At 35.6% G+C, this 21,636-nt stretch overlaps 4 protein-coding genes across 4 annotated transcripts; all 4 read left to right on the top strand.

Annotated features, from left to right (window-relative positions):
- The first annotated feature begins 288 nt into the window (after window positions 1-288).
- Window positions 289-2,271, top strand: LOC149050203 (uncharacterized). The gene is made up of 5 exons (XM_089197795.1): window positions 289-441; window positions 550-648; window positions 918-1,091; window positions 1,389-1,496; window positions 1,827-2,271. The coding sequence occupies exons 1-5, from the start codon at window positions 289-291 to the stop codon at window positions 1,923-1,925; spliced, it is 633 nt and encodes a 210-aa protein (XP_089053921.1). The 3' UTR covers window positions 1,926-2,271.
- A 3,236-nt stretch (window positions 2,272-5,507) lies between these two features.
- On the top strand, window positions 5,508-8,226 carry LOC149050202 (uncharacterized). The gene is made up of 5 exons (XM_089198631.1): window positions 5,508-5,660; window positions 5,769-5,867; window positions 7,204-7,377; window positions 7,670-7,777; window positions 8,128-8,226. Exons 1-5 carry the CDS (start codon window positions 5,508-5,510, stop codon window positions 8,224-8,226), a joined length of 633 nt encoding a protein of 210 aa, XP_089054757.1.
- Window positions 8,227-11,467: 3,241 nt separating this feature from the next.
- LOC149050201 (uncharacterized) lies at window positions 11,468-14,011 on the top strand. The gene is made up of 6 exons (XM_089196164.1): window positions 11,468-11,540; window positions 11,911-12,065; window positions 12,174-12,272; window positions 12,575-12,748; window positions 13,034-13,141; window positions 13,425-14,011. The coding sequence occupies exons 2-6, from the start codon at window positions 11,913-11,915 to the stop codon at window positions 13,521-13,523; spliced, it is 633 nt and encodes a 210-aa protein (XP_089052290.1). The 5' UTR covers window positions 11,468-11,540; window positions 11,911-11,912; the 3' UTR covers window positions 13,524-14,011.
- Window positions 14,012-17,228: 3,217 nt separating this feature from the next.
- LOC149050200 (uncharacterized) lies at window positions 17,229-19,705 on the top strand. The gene is made up of 6 exons (XM_089197390.1): window positions 17,229-17,395; window positions 17,763-17,917; window positions 18,026-18,124; window positions 18,420-18,593; window positions 18,888-18,995; window positions 19,278-19,705. Exons 2-6 carry the CDS (start codon window positions 17,765-17,767, stop codon window positions 19,374-19,376), a joined length of 633 nt encoding a protein of 210 aa, XP_089053516.1. The 5' UTR covers window positions 17,229-17,395; window positions 17,763-17,764; the 3' UTR covers window positions 19,377-19,705.
- Window positions 19,706-21,636: the final 1,931 nt, after the last annotated feature.

The raw sequence follows: 21,636 nt of genomic DNA, 5'->3' as shown, positions 1-21,636 counted from the left end.
GGAATTTCTAGGCTCCTTCTTCCATTTACCACGAGAAAATATGTTTTATGTTAACAGAATGTACATTCAAAACATTGGGTTAAAAAAAGGATAACCTTCGAAAAGTGTTATTTTTTTTTCATTTGCCATTCAGCTAATTAGCTGATCTTACCCAACTTTGCTTGAAATAACACCGTGAACCACTGGGGAAAATGTTGGTAAAAGATTACGAGTGCCGTGTTAATTCAATCATTTTACATATTGCAGGACACTACGCTGACTTTTCTAATATTTTTTTGTTAACTAGAAATGGAATTCTACAAGTCCTTGTTCGCCAACCTATTCATTGTAACTGCAATCAGCTCAGTGGCTTGGACAGCCCCGTTGAGTTATCGACCAAGTGATACTGAAATCGTCATCGGACTTTCACTTATGCCAAAAAGGGCCAATGCCACGAAAGAGGTTGGATATCAAAACTTGATTTCTATTGATTCTACCTCGCTGTTATGCTGATTGCGAAACAATGCTTGCAAACTTGCTCATAGTAAACTATCGCTATATTATCTACAGATGTTGAGGGTCTACCAATTCATAGCTTCTAACCGGGATCTAAAGGAGACGCCCTTAGCTCTTGGAGTGGCTGACGCATCTGTATGTTCCTCAAATCTTGTAAGTATTAGACCTTTTATCCACTTTAAGTTAGCGATAAACGGTTTTTCATCACAGTATATTGATTCATTTTACGCAAAATGCCTGATTCAGTTTTCCAATAATTACTTCAAGCCTGGAAACAAGTTCTTAATACTGAGTAAAAGTTGGACTATAACTCATTACAAAGATCGCTATTGTCTGAGAAAATGCTTGACAGAACTTTCCTTTCTGTAAGTCAATGACACTATTCAGATAAAAACAATTTGCACAATTTTAACTCTCTTCAGCAAAAGAAAGACAATCTTTCCATTGCCTTTATCCAACTTTACAACTTCATCCGTCCACTTTACCTGGCATACTCCTGTGAAGAAGCTAAAGGATCTCAGCACAAAGTGTTGGCAAGAGTGCTCAAAGACACCAGTTTTCACCTGAATAATACAGTGTGGAGATTGAGGCGTGAGGTAAGTTACCTTCAAAACTAACTATTACCTTATGAAGGGAATTACATTTTAATCTCGTTAAGATTTTACTTCACTTATGTTAAGAGAACAGCGGAATACGGTTTTAAAGAGAAAACGAAAATTAAAATACTAACTTACTGAGGTAGACAAAAGCCACGAGTAGACCAAGACCTTGACCCTCAATACTGCTGATTTTCCTTCAAAACTGCTAACTACGCAAATTTTAAGTAATGATGTGTTTAGTTTCCTCCTTAAATCTGAAAAACCTATGCATGTTTATCATATGACAATTCACAGATAAAGAAAACTGGTTCATCAATACCCACTGTTCAACACATCTCAGAGGCCAGCCTGGATCATTATACTTCAACATACTTACAAGCGATGATCAATATGAAACGTGTGGTAAGTAAAAAAAACATCCATGTGTAAGTTTCCTACAACTGTAAAGCGGGACAAAATCTAAGATTTGACCTTAATAGTGAACGTTGAAACTTTTGAAGAGAGACACAAAATGTTATCAGCGCGGCCTGGACTATCGAGACAGGCTGCAGGCGTTATTTTTCATACGTGCCTTTCATATCCATCATGCTAATTTCAAAAGCTGCTGAACGTCAATTTTAGCGTTTAGAAAATATATTAACACTTCCTAAGACAGCAGAAACCTTAAAAGGATAAAGTGAATACATGCGCATGAACTTTCAATTAACAATATTCTTTTTTCCTCTTTTTTAGAGCTTAACCTTAACTGACAGTGTGGTGAAGACTTACAGAAACTATGTCATTCTGTACACATTGAAAGATGTTCTCATTGACGTGTTGACTTGCATCTAAAGCTATTGATATCACCTAACAAAATGCACGCTGGCAAAGAAATATCTAATTAAGACGCATCGGAAGGCTCAGAGATTTCTCAATGATTTTCATATTTAAAAGAAGAAATACTTATAACATTATTTAAGATTCTACAAGATATTATATCTTCAGGGTAAGACTTAAGGGATTCAACCTTTTTAAAGATTTTAATTCAATCATGAGAATTCATAAATAAAAATTCTTAAAAAGTCCAAAAAACTTTTAGTCTAAGGAATCATTCAAAAAGTACCTTAGCTATGAATCAACTCTATGCTCTGTAAAAATAGACAGAAATATGTTTAAAAGTCCATATTGAGACTATTATTCTTCCTGTCACTGATGATAATCAGTATATATGTTAATCTTTTAAAAGATTTACTTTTACAATATAAAGTGTACATGTATATGAGATGTTGTTTACTTAACAATAAAGCTTTAAAAAATAGAAATTCAAAGTGTGGTCTATTTCCTAACAAAAAATTGATACATTACAATTCTTATAGATGGTTTAAGTTAAAAAATTCACGAAAGCCTCACCTTCTCTCACAACTGACAGAAAAAAAGCAAAGAGTGATATACATTTAGATTTGAGATAACCAACAAAATAGAGGCTAACCTCCTCTGAAATTTAGTCATCATACAATGTAATTTCATTGGGAATTGCTGTTCATCTCCATGTCTCTATCCTATAGATAACGAGGAGGACCGACAGATATTAATAGTAAACCACTCCACTGTTCATGGTGTTCAAGTCGATTATCTTTAAATAGTCAACACACACACAAACTTAAGAAACACGATGATCTACTTCCTGGAATAGATGTTACTTTTCTCAATCAAGTCAAATAGACATCACCTTGAGTTGATACGGGATTCAATTTCTCGTTCATCATTAATTTACCCATTCATACTTGTCTTTTTATCGATTTATGTGCCTATTTTCATCGAAACAAATAAGTTATCGGTGTGGTGCCTTTGTAAGGTGAAAGGTCATTTCAAAGCTGGGAAATAGGAAACACGACTACATGTAAGTAGCGTCCCTCATAACCTAGAAAAGGTTTTCTTAGATTTGTAACAATATTTCAAAAAGGATCAACAAATGATTAACACGCAACAAGGAAAGCGCAAGAACTACAAATTTGTTATCATAATCCTAAACCTTGACTGGACAACTTAAAGATTGAACTAAAAGCACATAAAGTCAATTTTAGTAAACACATTCGGATAAATCCGAAAATGACCATCAATTTTGCAACGATTGTCTTTGATAAACTATGATGCATGTTTTTCATAAAGTGTTTGTTGCCACACTCTTCTTTCGCCGATCGTCTAAGTGAGAACAGAACCTTAACGTTCGTAGAACACTAAAGGGCGCTTTACCAAAACCAGATACTTACACGTTTACCGGTGAAGACGAAAATAGATTGTTGATGTATTGATTGGGGAAAACAAAGATTATAAGAAAAGTTTCTTGGATACGCTTTCAAGGGACTGGTATTGTTAACCTAAAAATGACTCTAAAAAGTTAAGCCCAAGAAAAGGATGTCTCGTCAGCTATTGTTTGCTCGCTATACAGAAAAAAGAAGTTAAAACGACCATTTGATATTTTTTCATTTTCTAGCATGCATAATCGCCAAGATCTTCAAGTAAAGGCTGGGAAACACTTGAGAAAGTCATAACTTGTACGGATTCTTGTGTTATGTGGCAGCGACTGGCAGACTACACGAACATGCATACCATGCGTGAACAGCTCATGGTACGAATGCGCCCTGTTTTTATTTATCATTATCGAGTTTCTTTTTTCGTGAAAGGTCGTTGTCAGGTCACATACAGTTCTTTCACCGTCATAACATATTTTTTAAATCCAATCAAGAAGGAAGAAAATCATCCGTTCAAAATATACGATGTCAATTTTCTCTTTCTTAGGATGTTAGATTATAAGTAAAGGAAGACAAAATTCAAAGCATAAATTTTAAATCATCTGTTAATGTAGAGTCAAGTCACCATATGAGATGCATTGCATATTTCTTTGGTTTACCTTACTACCCCTTAACTTATTCCTTAATATTACTGACAAGAGTGACAAGGTAAAAGTACATCGCATTTTATCAAGAAAAGGTCTAAACCCATAAACTAATGACCCATTTCCGGTGATAACTGCTGGTTTTCCCTCAAACGACATGAAAATAAAGTTACGTCAACACAGAAGTCGCATCGTCAATATATCAAGTAATCATTTAACCTGAGGGCCACGCACGCGCTTTAATGAAAAACATTTCAAAGATGCGTTCAGCCAGGCACCAGACAGATCATCTATCGATAATAATACATTACAATAAAATCATTCATCTCTCATTCTTTTTGTTTTCTTCTGTGCTCTATGATTATATAAGATACATCAGATATTTATTGCCACCCCTTTATTTTGCCTGATTTCCGCTATCAAGGCAACGTTTTTTCCTTTCTTCCCAGGAACCTTGATAATAGGAACATTACCGTTGAAGAGGCGGAAGCAGTAAATGAGGTCGACATGTGTAGAAAAACAGTCGTGACCGATTAGATTGGAGGGACTTTACAGCTTTCGGGATTTTCCGGAAACCGATGGGTAGAACTTATTTCACTCACAGAAAGCAAATCTTTGTGATAATCAGTATGGAGTGTTTTGCCTTGCCTTTCTCGTTTATTAACATAATTCGGTGAAATTGCGCTGTTTTCGCAAAGTCAAACTATTGCCTACCAGACGTAACTGACATAAATACATAGCTATTCAACTTGATGCAACCAGGATGGATCGTTCGACTGCTACGGAAGGAACAGTTGACAAAATTTAGAAGACACAGCAGGCGAGGGAAGAAATTTATAGAGAAAATGAGTCATTTGGAATATACCTAATAAAAAAGCTGAACGAAAAGATGATGTAAACTAATAAAACGCACACCAAGCGAAAACACCTCAAGATTTCGAAACAGAGAAGTTTATCTGCCAGAGATACTTAAAAGGAAAAAGGTAAGTCGTATTTATTATTGTGATGGCATTACATGCCTCCTTCTTCCCTCCAAGACGAGAGAAGATGTGGTTGATTTTAACGGAAAATGCAGTCTAAAACTTTGCTAAAAATACGTTTTAGTAATAACATTTCCAAACGCTTATTTTGTTCATGTGTCATTCAGCAAAAGAGAAGATTTTACCCAACATTGTTAAAATCACTCTAGACAAAATGTCACCATGAACCATTGGGAAGACAGGGAATTAATTTTCTGAAATTAATTCCTCAAACTTTGGGTAAAACATTGCGCACGCAGTGTTAAAGGAATCATTTTTCATATTGCAGGACACTACGCTGACTTTTCTAATACTTTTACCCAACATTGATTCAAATAACTCAGACAAAATGCGACCATGAACCAGCGGGAAGACAGAGAATTAATCTAATACTGAATTTCCTCAAATCAATGCCTCAAACTTTGAGTAAAAGATTACGAGCGCCGTGTTAATGGAGTCATTTTCAGTAATTTAGGACACTACGCTGGCTTTTCTAATAATTTGTTTGATTTACTAGAAATGGAATTCTGCAAGTCATTTTTCGCTGCCCTTTTCATTGTAACTGCAATCAGCTCAGTGGCTTGGACAGCCCCGTTGAGGTACCGACCAAGTGATGCTGAAATCGTCATCAGACTTTCACTTATGCCAAAAAGAGCCAATGCCACGAAAGAGGTAGGATACAAAAAGTTGATTCTTTTATATTCTACTTCGCTATTAAGCTGATTGCGAAACGATGCTTACAAGCTTGCAAATTGTAAGTAAGCGCTATTTTATCTACAGATGTTGAAGGTCTACCAATTCATAGCTTCTAACTGGGATCTAAAGGAGACGCCCTTAGCTCTTGGAGTGGCTGACACACCTGTATGTTCCTCAAATCTGGTAAGTATCGGTAACTTCGAGAATTTTTATACTTTAAGTTGTTAAACGATAAAAATGGGAATATATCTAATCTAAAAATATTGTAAGGGTTTCCTATATTGGTATTGGGAGAATGAATGGAAATAATATGTTAGCATAAGCTACTCCGTAAACATTGTAATAAGCCAGTTGATCATTTCTTATTCCTTTTGGCGGTCTTATCTTAAAGATAGAGTTTGGTCACCCTTTCCTTATTATGATCATGAATTTGACAAAGAAACAGATGTTTGTGCGTAAACTGCGTTTTGCGGCTAGTTACCGGTACCTTTTCATTATGTTGCTCAAAAAAATAATTAATTATCAAGAAAATGACTCTACCCTATAAAAATTGATCCTGCACAGGAGTTTCCTGGAAATAACCCTTCTTTGTACTTTTATTCATTTAATACTCTCGTTTTTAGGTTAAATCCATGTCGAATTCCCGAACAGGAAAATAGTTTTCAGTTTTTAATTTAACACGTTCGACACCTCTTTTTCTTAGAGGTGATTTAAGGTGTAAACGTGAAGTACTTTCATCTTCCGCACTGAATTTGTAATTAGATAACTTATAGGAAAAGCATGTAGCTCTCTTAGGGGCGGTACCTTGGTTACGCCCTTTCGTCTCCGAATTTTGTGTTTACTCTGCTGTTATGCAACAACCTTCAAGGACAATTTTCTTTTAGGATACCTTTCCAAGTGTGATTTTAATTCTGTTACTAAGTTTATTGTAATTTTTATATTGTCTATCTTGTTTTTGTCTTGCCTAAACTTGACGGTAAGACCAAGAAATTTAAGTTAGAAAGACAATCCATAAAGCGTAAACATCGCGAAGGTAACTATTAAGTATGCGAACTCCGTCCTACGTAGCCCAACGTGATTCGCTATTTAAGTGTAAAAGTATGACGAAGGTTAGAGATTGACAGCTCTGTAAGTGTCACCTTTATAAACGGTGACCCTCACTTTCCTCGAGAGATCAGAGCTAGTCCCCGTTGTTACAACTAGTGTAAAAGGATAGAATAAAGAAAAAGTCAACAGAACGAGTGTTAGAGTAAATTTTACTCTTAACAAAGTTAATGTTTAAAAGGGTTACCATCACATTTCACCGACCTATTTCATGTAGACTTCCTGGTTCAGTTTTCCAAATAATTATTTCAAGCGTGAAAACAAGTTCTAAATACTGAGTAAAAGCTTGACAATAAGTCATTACAGAGATCACCATTGTATGAAAGAATGCTTAACAAAACTTTCCTTTCTGTGACTTACTGCTACAATGAAATGTTTACAATTTGCACAATTTCTGCATTTTAATTCTCCTCAGCAAAAGAAAGACAACTTTTCCATTGCCTTTATCCAACTTCACAACTTCATCCGTCCACTTTACCTGGCCTACTCCTATGAAGAAGCTAAAGGATCTCAGCACAAAGTGTTGGCAAGTGCGCTCAAAGACACCAGTTTTCATTTAAATAATACGGTGTGGAGAGTGAGGCGTGAGGTGAGTTACCTTCAAAATTGAATATTACCTTATGAAGAGACGGACATTTTAATGTCGTTGAGATTCTACTTCACTAATGGTAAGAGAAAGGCGGAATACGGTTTTAAAGAAAAAACGAAAATTGAAATAGTAACTTGCTGAGGCAGACAAAAACCACTAGTAGACCAAGACACTGACTCTCAGTACTGCTGATTTGCCTTAAAAACTGATAACTAAAGAAGATTATAAATAATGACATGTTTCGTTTCCTCCCTAAATCTAAAATACCGATTTTTCTTTTGACAAATCACAGATAAAGAAAACTGGTCCTTTAATACCAACAATTCAACACATCTCAGAGGCGAGCCTGGATCATTATACTACAACATACCTACAAGCGATGGTCAATATGAAACGTGTGGTAAGGAAAAAAACATTCATGTGCAATATTTTTACAACTGTAAAGCGGGACAAAATCTAAGATTAAATCTTGATCGTGATTGCTGAAACCGATTGAAGAGAGACACTAAATGTTGTCAGTGCCTAGACTATCGAGACAGGCGGCATGTGTTATTTTTCATACGTACCTTATACATGCATCAGTTAACTTTCAAGGTACTTATCTTGTTAACTTCGAAAGGTGCCGAACATCAATTTAAGGCATTTAGAAAATATATTTGCACCTTTTATCACAGGAGAAACCTTAGAAGAATAAATTGAATACATGTACACGAAATTTTTATCAACAAATTTTTTTTTCACTTTTTTTAGAGCTTATCCATAACTGACGATGTGGTGAAGACTTACAGAAACTATGTCATTCTGTACACATTGAAAGACGTTCTCATTGACGTGCTGACTTGTATTTAAAGCTATTTATATCACTGAACGAATTGCTCGCTAGTAGAGCAAATTATTCACTTATGACTTACATTGGAAGGCTAAGAGATTTCTCCAGATTTCTTAATTTTTTTCTTATTTAAAGGCTTTTTTTAGAAAATAATCTGAAGAAATTGTAGGAGAAACTCATAGCATTATTTAAAAAATCTATAGAGCACTGGCTAAAAAAAAAGGACAGTTATAACTTGAGGGTAACACTTTGAGAATTAAAAGTTTCAATTCAACCATAAGAATTCATGAATAGAAATTCTTAAAATGTTCAAAAACATTTAGTCTGAGAAATCATTCGAAAAGTACCTTAGCTATGAATCGACTGCATTCTTTGTAAAATTAGAAAGAAACATTTTAAAAGTCCATATTGAGACTATTAATCTCCGTGTTACTGATGATAATCAGTATATATGTTAATCTTTTAAAGATTTACTTTTACAATTTAAAATGTACATTATACGAGATGTTGTTAAATTAACAATAAAGTGTTGAAAAATAGAAATTCAAAATGTGGTCTATTTTCCTAACAAAATAGTGATACATTACAATCCCCACTAATGGTTTAAATTAGAAAATTAACGAAGTCTTGCCTTCTCTCACAACTGACAGAAAAAAAGTAAAGAGTGATATACATTCAGATTTGAGAGAACCAACAAAGACAGTCACAAAATAGAGGCTAAACTCCTCTGAAATTTAGTCATCATACAATGTAATTTCATTGGGAATTGCTTTTTATTTCCGTGTCTTTATCCTAAGTATAACAAGGAGAACTGGTAGATATAAATATTAAACCACTCCACTGTTCATGGTGTTCAAGTCGATTATCTTTAAATGGTCAACACGCACACAAACTTAAGAAACACGATGATCTATTTCCTGTAATAGATGTTACTTTTTTCAATCAAGTCAAATAGACATCACCTTGAGTCGATTTGAGATTTAATTTCTCGTTCATCATTAATTTACCCATTCATACTTATCTTATTATCGATTTATGTGCTTATTTTCATCGAACACATAAGTAATTCGTTTGGTGTCCTAGATAAGGCGAAAAGCTATATCAAAGCCGGGAAATAGGAAACACGACCGAGAAAAGGATTTCTCAGATTTGTAACAAGATTTCAAAAAGGGGAAAGGAATGATGAACCCACAACAAAGAAAAAGCAAGGCCTGTAGATTTGTAATCATTATCCTAGACCTCGACTGGACGACTTAAAGATTAATTCTAAAACGCGCATTAAGTCAATTTTAGTAAACACATTCGAATAAATCCGAAAATGACCATCAATTTTGCCACGATTGTATTTGGTAAACTGTGGTGCATGTTTGTTATAAAGTGCTTGCTGCACACTTTACTTTTGGTGATCGTCTCACTGAGAAAGAAACTTAAACGTCCATGGAATACTTATTGGCGCTTCACCAAAACCGGATACTTGCACGTTTACCGGTGAAGATGGAAATAGATTGTCAAAGCATTGATTGAGGAAAACAGAGATTAGAACAATTTTTCCGGATATGCTATCAAGGGATTGAAATTGTTAACTTAAAAGTAACAGAAAACAATTAACCAAAGGAAAGGGATGTCCTTCCATCTATTGTTCGCTCAGTTTACAGAAATAAAGTTAAAAGATCGCGCAGAATGTCGCGACACATCCGTAACTTGTTAAGAATTACCGGCAGCAAATTTGAAAATGAATTGGCGGAGCGCGCACCGCACCATCGAGAAAATGACCTGAAAAAATCATCAGAGGGTCCATGTTTCTCTTAGTTTCACTCAAATCACTTTGAATAAACCACTTTTATCATATGAATTTTGACGAAAAGAGATTATAGAGGCCATGCCGACTATTTGACCTTATTGTATTTTCTTGCACGCAAAATCGCCAAGCTTTTCAAGCAACGGCTGGAATACTTTTAAGAAAGTCATAACTGTCCCGCACGAAATCCATGTGTTCTATAGCAGCGGACTGGCACACTACACGAACATGTATACTATGCGTGGACATTTTTTGTTGCGATTGCGTGCTGTTTATATTTATCAGCCATTGTATTTTTTTTTTATTTTTTTTTTCGTGAAAGATCATCGCCAGGTCATATACAGTTATTTCACCGTCATAGCCCATTTTTTTATTAAATCAACAAGAAAGAAATCATCCTGTAAAAATATACAAAGTCAACTTTCTCGTTCTAACAATGGTAGATTGTAAATAAAGGACGACGAGATTCAAAGTATAAAATTGAAATCATCTGTTCGTGTAGCGTCAAGTCATTTCAATAAATTTAGACTACTTCCCCTTGACTTACTCCCTAATATTGTTGAGGAGAGTGTCAAAGTATAAATAGATCGCATTTATCAATCAAAGCCCTAAACCCACAAACTAATGACTTATTTCCGGTGATAACTGCTAGTTTTCCCTAAAACAGTATGAAAATAAAGTTTCGTCAAACAGGAGGCGCATCGTCAAGATATCAAGTTATCATTTAACCTAAGGGTCCCGCACGTGTTTTAATGAAAAACATTTCAAAGATGCGTTCAGCCAGACACCAGACAGATCATCTATCGATAATAACACATCACAATAAAATCATTACATCTCGCATTCTTTTTGCTTTCTTCTGTTCTCTATGATAATATAAGATACGCCAGATATTTGTTGTCACGCCTTTATTTTGCTTAAATGCCGCTAACAAGGCAACTTTTCTTCCTTTCTTCCCAGGAACCTTGATAATAGGAACATTACCGTTGAAGAGGCGGAAGCAGTTAATGAGGTCGACTCGTATAGAGAAACATCGGAGGCGTGACCGATTAACTTAAAGGGACTTTACAGCTTTCGGGATTTTAGGAAACCGATAGGTGGAACTAATTTCACCCACGGAAAGCAAATGTTTTTGATAATCTATATGGAATCTTTTGCCTTGCCTTTCTCGTTCGTCAACATAATTCTGTGAAACTGTATTGTTTTCGCGAAATCAAAATTGCTGCTTACCAGACATAAAATATATAACTGATCAACTTAATACAACCAGAATGGATCGTTCGACTACTGCGGAAGGAACAGTTGACAAAGTTTAGGGTGAAATCTATAGGGAAAATGAGTCATTCGGAATATAACTAATAAAAAAAGCTTAACGAATAGATGATGTAAACTAATAAAACAGCTTCCTTTTCGTTTTGTATAAAATGCAGTCAAAACGCATTTCAACCTCAATCAATTCTACACACAGCTAGAGAAAACAACTCAAGATTTTGAAACAGAGAATTTTATCTCCCAAAGATACTTAGAAGGAAAAAGGTAAGTCGTAATGATTATTGTTATTAAGTGATGGCATTACATGCCTCCTTCTTCCCTCCATGACGAGAGAAGATGTGGTTGATGTTAACAGAATGTACCGTCTAAAACTTTGCTATAAAGACGTTTCAGTAATAACACTTCCAAAAGCTTGTTACATTCATGTGTCATTCAGCAAAAGAGACACATTGATTCAAATAACTCAGACAAAATGCGACCATGAACCAGTGGATAGACAGGGAATAAATTTACTACGGAATTTTCCCAAATCAATGCCTAAAAGTTTGTGTAAAAGATTACGAGCGCCGTATTAATTGAATCATTTTACAAACTGCAGGACTTGACTTTTCTAACAATTTGTTTGGTTTACTAGAAATGGAATTCTGCAAGTCATTGTTCGCTGCCCTATTCATAGTAACTACAATGAGCTTAGTGGCTTGGACAGCCCCGTTGAGTTACCAACCAAGTGATGCTGAAATCGTCATCAGACTTTCACTTATGCCAACAAGAGCCAATGCCACGAAAGAGGTAGGATATCAAAAGTTGATTCCTATATATTCTACCTCACTATTAAGCTCATTACGAAACGATGTTTGCAAACTTGCCTATAGTAAGGTATCGCTATTTTATCTACAGATGTTGAAGGTCTACCAATTCATAGCTTCTAACTGGGATCTAAAGGAGACGCCCTTAGCTCTTGGAGTGGCTGACACACCTGTATGTTCCTCAAATCTGGTAAGTATTGGTAACTTCAAGTCTTTTAACTATACTTTAAGTTAGTGATGAAAACTTTTAAATGGTTACCATCGCATTTCACCGATCTCTTTCACACACACTGGCTAGTATAGTTTACTCAAAAATTATTTCAAGCCTGGGAGTGAAAACAAGTTCTTAATACTGAGTAAAAGTTTGACAATAACTCATTACAGAGATCATTGTATGAGGGGAATGCTTAACAGAACTTTCCTTTCTGTAAGTCAATGCTACAATCAAAAAATTTACAATGTGCACGATTCCTGCATTTTAATTCTCCTCAGCAAAAGAAAGACAACTTTTCCATTGCCTTTATCCAACTTCACAACTTCATCCGTCCACTTTACCTGGCATACTCCCATGAAAGCGCTAAAGGGTCTCAGCAAAAACTGTTGGCAAGTGCGCTCAAAGACACCAGTTTTCATTTAAATAATACGGTGTGGAGAGTGAGGCGTGAGGTGAGTTACCTTCAAAATTGACTATTACCTCATGAAGAAACTGACATTTTAATATCGTTGAGATTCTTATGGTAAGAGAAATGCAGAACCCGGTTTTATAGAGAAAAGGAAAATTTAAATAGTAACTTGCTGAGGCAGACAAAAACCACTAGTAGACCAAGACACTGACTCTCAGTACTGCTGATCTGCCTTAAAAACTGATAACTAAAGAAGATTATAAGTAATGACATGTTTCGTTTCCTCCTTAAATCTAAAATACCGATGTTTATCTTTGACAAATCACAGATAACGAAAACTGGTTCTTCAATACCCACTGTTCAACACATCTCAGAGGCGAGCCTGGATCATTATACTACAACATACCTACAAGCGATGGTCAATATGAAACGTGTGGTAAGAAAAAAAAACATCCATATGTAATATTCCTACAACTTTAAAGCGGGACAAGATCTAAGATTTGACCCGGACAGTGATCGTTGAAGCTGTTGAAGAGAGACACGATATGTTGTCAGTGCCTGGACTATCGAGACAGTCTGCACGTGTTATTTTTGATAGGTGCCTCAAATGTGCATCATTTGACTTTCAAGATACTTATCTCGCTAACTTCAAACGCTGCCCAACACCAATGTTAGCACAAAATTTTTATCAAAAATATTCTTTTTTCCCTCTTTTTTAGAATTTAACCTTAACTGACGATGTGGTGAAGACTTACAGAAATTATGTCATTCTGTACACATTGAAAGACGTTCTCATTGACGTATTGACTTGCATCTAAAGCTATTTACATCACTGAACGAATTGCTCGCTGGCAGAGCAAATTATTCACTTATGACTTACATTAGAAAGCTGAGGGATTTCTCCAGATTTCCTAATGTTCTTCTTATTTAGAGACGTTTTTTAGAATATAATCTAAAGAAACTGCAGAAGAAACTCATAAAATTATTTAAACAATCTATAGAGCACTGCCTAAAAAAACGATAGTTATAAATTGAGGAATATAATTTAAGGACTCAGCCTCTTTAAAGGTTTTAATTCGACCATCAGAATTCATAGATAGAAATTCTTAAAATGTACAAAAACGTTTAGTCTAAGAAATAATTGGAAAGGTACCTTAGCTTTGAATCGATTGCATGCACTGTAAAATTAGAGAGAGATATTTTTAAAAGTCCATATTGAGACTGTTATTCTCCGTGTTACTGATGATAATCAGTTTATATGTTGATCTTTTAAAGATTTAATTTTATGACATAAAGGGTAAATGTATACAAGATGCTGTTAAATTAACAATAAAGCTTTGAAAAATAGAAATTGAAAGTGTGGTCTATTTTCCTAACAAAAAATTGATACACCACAATCCCCATTAATGGTGTAAATTAACGAAAGCCTTACCTTCTCTCACAACTCACAGAAAAAAAGCAGAGTGATATACATTCAGATTTGAGACAACCAACAAAGACAGTCACAAAATAGAGGCTAAACTCTTCTGAAATTTGGTCACCATACAATTTAATTTCATTGGGAATTACTGTTCATTTTACATGCCTCTGTCTTTTAGATAACGAGGAGGACCAGCAGATATTAACAATAAACCACTCTACCTTGCGTGGTATTCAAGTCGATTAATCTTTAAGTAGTCAACGCCCATACAAGTAACACGATGATCTACTTCTTGCAACAAATCTTACTTTTCTCAATCAAGTCAAATAGAAATAACCTTGAGTAGATACGGGATTTAATTTCTTGTCGACAAAATAGAGGCTAAACACCTCTGAAATTTAGTCATCACACAGTCTAATTTCAATAGGAATTACTCGTTATATCCATATCTCTATCTTTTAGATAACGAGGAGGACTGACAGATATTAATAGCGGAGCTCGCAGAGCGTAGCCCCATAATTATACAAAATAGTAGTAACCCATCCAGCCGAAAAAATTTGGATGCACGACCGTAAGACCGTACGACCGTAAGACCGTACGACCGTACGACCGTGCGACCGACCGTGCAAGGTGCTACTTTTAGCATGTGTGGCCAACTGTACTACGGGCACCATCTTATAATCAGTCCTCGACACGGACACGGAGAAGTTGCAAATGAAAATCCATTAATATTACCACGCACTTTATCCATAGTAGGGGCTTTAGTATTGTTGAAGAGACGTGCGGGAAAAAAAAAAAGCGAGCTCCGCTTTTAGCCTTGCCTGAATCTATATATTAGTTAACCACTCTTCTATTCATGGTATTCAAGTCGATTAATCTTTAAGTAGTCAACACCCACACAAGAAATACGATGATCTATTCCTGTAATAAATGTTACTCTTCTCAATCAAGTCAAATAGACATCACCTTGAGTCGATACGGGATTTAATTTCTCGTTCATCATTAATTTACCCATTTATACTTGTCTTTTTATCGATTTATGTGCCTATTTTCATCGAACACATAAGTAATTCGTTTGGTGCCTAAGATAAGGCGAAAAGCTATATCAACGCTGGGAAATAGGAAACACGACTCAGTAGCGTCCCACATAACCGTGAAAAGGATTTCTTAGATTTGTAACAAGATTTCAAAAAAGGGGAACGGAATGATGAACCCGCAACAAGGAAGAAGCAAGGCCTGCAGATTTGTTATCATTATCCTAGACCTCGACTGGACGACTTAAAGATTAATTCTAAAACGCGCATTAAGTCAATTTTAGTAAGCATAAATCGTCATAAATCCGAAAATGACCATCAATTTTGCAACGATTGTATTTGATAAACTATGGTGCATGTTTGTTATAAAGTGCTTGCTGCACACTTTACTTTCGGCGATCGTCTCAGTAAGAAAGAAACCCTTACGTCCATAGAATACTTATGGGCACTTCACCAAAACCGGATACTTGCACGTTTACCGGTGAAGATGGAAATAGATTGTTTATACATTGATTAAGGAAAACAGACATTAGAACACAATTTTTCCGGATATGTTGTCAAGGGATTGAAATTGTTAACTTAAAGTAACAGTAAACGATTAACCAAAAGAAAGGGATGTCCTTTTTAACAATTCTTCGCTCAGTATACAGAAATAAAGTTAAAAGATCGCGCAGAATGTCGCGACACATCCGTAAGTTGTTAAGAATTACCGGCAGCAAATTTGAAAATGAATTGGCGGAGCGCGCACCGCACCATCGAGAAAATAACCTGAAAAAATCATCAAAGGGTCCATGTTTCTCTTAGTTTCGCTCAAATCACTTTGAATAAATCACTTTTATCATAAAGATTTTGACGAAGAGAGATTATAATGGCCATGCCGACTATTTGACCTTATTGTATTTTCTTGCACGCAAAATCGCCAAGCTTTTCAAGCAACGGCTGGGATAACCTAAGAAAGTCATACCTGTCCCGCACGAAATCCATGTGTTCTATAGCAGCAGACTGGCATACGACACGAACATGTATACCATGCGTGAACATTTTTTGTTGCGATTGCGCGCTGTTTATATTTATCATTCATTGTGTTTTGTTTTGTTTTTTTTGGTGAAAGGTTGTCGCCAGGTTACATACGGTTCTTTCACCGTCATAACCTATTTTTTTTTTTTAATTAAATCAAGAGGGAAGAAATCGTCCTTTCAAAATACACAAAATTAATTTTCTCGATCTAACGATGGTAGATTGTAAATAAAGGACGACAAGATTCAAAGTATAAAATTGAAATCATCTGTTCATGTAGCGTTAAGTCATTTCAAGAAATTTAGACTACTTCCCCTTAACTTATTCCCAAATATTATTAAGGAGAGTGACAAAGTACAAATAGATCGCATTTATCAATTCAAAGTCCTAAACCCATAAACTAATGACTTATTTACGGTGATAACTGCTTGTTTTTCCCTTAAACGACATGAAATCTCTAAGATGCGTTCAGCCAGACACCAGACAGATCATTTATCGATAATGATAAATTACAATTGCATTGCATCTCTTCTTCTTTTTGTTTTCTTCTGTGCTTTACGATGATATAAGTTGGGCCAGATATTTGTTGTCACGCCTTTATTTGCCTGATTTCCACTATTAGGGCAACGTTTCTTCCCTTTTTCCCAGGAACCTTGATAATAGGAACATTGCCGTTGAAGAGGCGGAAGCAGTAAACGAGGTCGACTTGTGAAAAGAAACATCGTAGTCATGACCGATTAGATTAAAGGGACTTTACAGCTTTCGGGATTTTTCAGAAACCGATGGGTAGAACTAATTTCACCCGCCGAAAGCAACTTTTTTTAATAATCAATATGGAATGTTTTGCCTTGCCTTTCTCGTTTACTAAGATAATTCTCTGAAATTGCATTGGTTTCGCGATGTCAAAATTACTGTCTACCAGACATAAAGTACATAACTGATCAACTTGATACAACCAGGATAGATCGTTCGACCGCTACGGAAGGAACAGTTGACAAAGGGCGAAATTTATAGAGAAAGTGAGTCATTTGGAATATACCTAATAAAAAAAGCTTAACGGAAAGATGATGTAGACTAATAAAACAGCTTCCTTTTCGTTTTGTATAAAAGGCAATCAAAACGCGTTTCACCCTCAATTAATTCTACACACAGCAAGAGAAAACAACTCAAGATTTCGAAACAGAAAGTTTATCCGCCAGAGATACTTAAAAGGAAAAAGGTTAGTCGTATTGACTATTGTTGTTAAGTGATGGCATTGCAAGGCTCCCTCCTCCCTCCATGACGAGAAAAGATATGGTTGATGTTAATAAATACGAATAAGTTTTAGTAATGACATTTCCAAAGGCTTCTCACGTTCACGTGTCATTCGGTAAAAGAGACGATCGTAATCAACATTAATCCAAATAACTAAAAAAAAAATGCGACCATAAACTAGTGGGAAGACAGGGAATTAATTTGCTACTGAATTTTCTCAAATCTATGCCTCAAAGTTTGGGTAAAAGATTACGAGCGCCGTGTTTATGGAATCATAACACATAAAGCAGGACACTACGCCGACTTTCCTAATAATTTGTTTGGTTTACTAGAAATGGAATTCTGCAAGTCATTGTTCGCTGCCTTATTCATCGTAACTGCAATGAGCTCAGTGGCTTGGACATCCCCGTTGAGTTACCAACCAAGTGATGCTGAAATCGTCATCAGACTTTCACTTATGCCAACAAGAGCCAATGCCACGAAAGAGGTAGGATATCAAAAGGTGATTCTTATATAAGCTACTTCGCCAGTAAGCTGATTGCGAAACGATGCTTGCAAACTTGCCAATTGTAAGTTATCGCTATTTTATCTACAGATGTTGAAGGTCTACCAATTCATAGCTTCTAACTGGGATCTAAAGGAGACGCCCTTAGCTCTTGGAGTGGCTGACACACCTGTATGTTCTTCAAATCTGGTAAGTATTGGTAACTTCAAGTATTTTAAGTACCTTAAGTTAGTGATCAAAATTTTTAAACTGTAACCATCATATTTCACCTACCTCTTTCATATAGACTGCCTAGTTCAGTTTTCCAAATAGTTATTTCAAGCCTGAAAACAAGTTCTTCACACTGAGTAAAAGCTTGACAATAACTCCTTTTCGAGATCACCATTGTATGAGGAAATGCTTAACAGAACTTTCATTTCTGTAAGTCAATGCTGCAATAAAATATTTACAATTTACACAATTTCTGTTTTATAATTCTTCTCAGCAAAAGAAAGACAACTTTTCCATTGCCTTTATCCAACTTTACAACTTCATCCGTCCACTTTACCTGGCATACTCATATGAAGAAGCTAAAGGATCACAGCACAAAGTGTTGGCAAGTGCGCTCAAAGACACCAGTTTTCACCTGAATAATACAGTGTGGAGGGTGAGGCGTGAGGTAAGTCACCTTCAAAATTAACTATTTCTTTTTGAAGAGACATACATTTTAATGTCGTTGTGATTCTACTTCACGTATGGTGAGATTACGGTTGAATACGGTTTTTATGAGAAAACGAAATTGAAATAGTAACTTGCTAGGGCAGACAAAAACCACCAGTAGACCAAGACTATGATTCTCAATACTGCTGATCTGCATGTGAAACTGACAAGCTTACGTAAATAATAAGTAATGATGTGTTTGGTTTCCTCCTTAAATCTGACATACCGATGTTTATCTTTTGACAAATCACAGATAAAGAAAACTGGTTCATCAATACCCACTGTTCAACACATCTCAGAGGCGAGCCTGGATCATTATACTACAACATACCTACAAGCGATGGTCAATATGAAACGTGTGGTAAGGAAAAAAAACATCCATGTGTAATATTCCTGCAACTGTCAAGCGGGACAAAATCTAGGATTTGACCTATGTAGTGATCGTTGAAACTGTTGAATAGAGACACTAAATGTTGTCAGTGCCTGGACTATCGAGACAGGCTGCAGGTGTTATTTTTCATACGTGCCTTATATATGCATTAGTTAAGTTTCAAGGTACTTGTCTTGCTAACTTCAAACGCTGCTGAACACCAATATTAGCACAAAATTTTAATCAAAAATATTCTTTTTCCCTCTTTTTTAGAGTTTAATCTTAACTGACGATGTGGTGAAGACTTACAGAAACTATGTCATTCTGTACACATTGAAAGACGTTCTCATCGACGTGCTGACTTGCATCTAAAGCTATTTACATAACTGAACGAATTGCTCGCTGGCAGAGCAAATTATTCACTTATCACTCACATTGGAAAGCTGAGATTTCTCCAGATTTCCTAATTTTTTTCTTATTTAAAGGCTTTTTATAGAAAATAATCAAAAGAAACTGCGTAAGAAACTCATAACATTATTTAAACAATCTATAGAGCACTGCCTGAAAAAACGATAGTTACAAATTGAGGGTAATACTTTTGAGACTCAACCTCTTAAAGGTTTTAATTCAACCATCAGAATTTATAAAAAGAAATTCTAAAAGTGTACAGAAACTTTTAGTCTGAGAAATCATTCGAAAAGTACCTTAACTTTGAATCGACTGTATGCTCTGTAGAATTAGAAAGAGATATTTTTAAAAGTCCATATTGAGACTATTATTCTCCGTGTTACTGATGATAATCAGTTTATATGTTGATCTTTTGAAGATTTAATTACATGATATAAAGGGTAAACTGTGTATACGAGATGTTGTTAAATTAGCAATAAAGCTTTGAAAAATAGAAATTCACAGTGTGGTCTATTTTCCTAGCAAAAAATTGATACACTACAATCCCCATAAATGGTTTACTTGTCTCTTTGTCGATTAATGTGCCTATTTTAATTGAAAAAGACACTTGCGAAATGCCTTAGATAAGGTGAAAAGCTATCTCAAAGCTGGAAAATAGGAAATACGACTGAGTAACATTCCACATAACCAAGAAGAGGTTTTTTTAGATTTGTAACAAGATTCCAAAAAGGACAAACGAATGATGTAGCCGCAACAGGGAGAGCGTAAGGACTGCAAATTTATTGTTATCAAGATCCTAAACCTTGACTGGACGACTTAAAGATTAATTCTAAAACGCACCTAGAGTCAGTTTTAGTGAACACATTCGGATAAATCTGAAAATGACCATCAATTTTTCAACTCTTGTATTTAATAAACTATGATGTATGTTTGTCTTATAAAGCGCTTGCTGACACACTCTTCTTTCGGCAATCGTCTAAGTGAGAACGGAACCTTAACGTCCATGGAATACTAATGAGCGCTCTTGCAAAACCGGATACTTACACGTTGAAACGTGTACGTTACGGGGAAATTAGAAACAGATTTTTCATTCATTGATTGAGGGAAACAAAGATTAGAACATAATTTTCCTGGATTGCTCACCTGAAAATAACACTAAACAATTCACCTCAAGAAAGGGATGTCTTTTTAGCTATTATTTGTTCACTATACAGAAAATAAAGTTTAAACGACCATTTGACTATTTTGTATTTTCTAACACGCAAAATCGGCAAGATCTTCAGGTAAACGCTAGGAAACACTAAAGAAAGTCATAACTCGATCGGATTCTTTCTGTTCTGAAGCAGCGACTGGCGCACTACACGAACATGCATACCATGCGTGAACAGTTCATGGTAGGAATGCGCGCTGTTTTTATTTATCATTATGATGTTTCTTTTTTTGTGAAAGGTCGTTGTCAGGTCACGTACGGTTCTTTCACCGTCATAACCTATTTTTCCATTAAACCAATAGGGAAAAAATCATCCGATCAAAATATACAAAGTCAATTTTCTCTTTCTTACGACGGTAGATTATAAATGGAGGACGACAAAATTCAAAGCATAAAATTGAAATCATCTGTTCACGTAGCTTCAAGTCGCCAGTGGGATGTAAGGCTTATTTCTATGGTTTAGCCTACCAACCCCTTAACTTATTCTTTAGTATTACTGGCAAGAGTGACAAAGTACAAATACATCGCATTTTATTAATCAAAGGTCTAAACCCATAAACTAATGACCCATTTCCGGTGATAACTGTTGGTTTTCCCTCAAACGACATGAAAATGAAATTACGTCAACACCGAAGTCGGACCGTCAATATATCAAGTTATCATTTGACCTAAGGGCCCTGCACGCGGTTTTTATGAAAAATATTTCAAAGATGCATTCAGCCAGACACGAGACAGATCATCTATCGACAAGAAGACATTACAACAAAATCATTACATCTCTTATTCTTTTTGTTTTCTTCTGTGCTCTATGATGACATAAGTTAGGCCAGATATTTGTTATCACGCCTTTATTTTGCCTGTTGCCGCAAAGGCAACGTTTCTTCCTTTCTTCCCAGGAACCTTGATAATAGGAACATTACCGTTGAAGAGGCGGATGCAGTAAACGAGGTCGACTTGTGTTAAGAAACATCGCCGTCGTAACCGATTTGATTAGAGGAACTTTACAGCTTTCGC

Source organism: Pocillopora damicornis, chromosome 2 (genome assembly GCF_964200805.1).
Source record: "Pocillopora damicornis chromosome 2, jaPocDami1.2, whole genome shotgun sequence".
Lineage (NCBI taxonomy): Eukaryota > Metazoa > Cnidaria > Anthozoa > Scleractinia > Pocilloporidae > Pocillopora > Pocillopora damicornis.
Note: the sequence above shows the minus strand (reverse complement) of the source record. Positions and strands in the feature narration are given on the sequence as shown.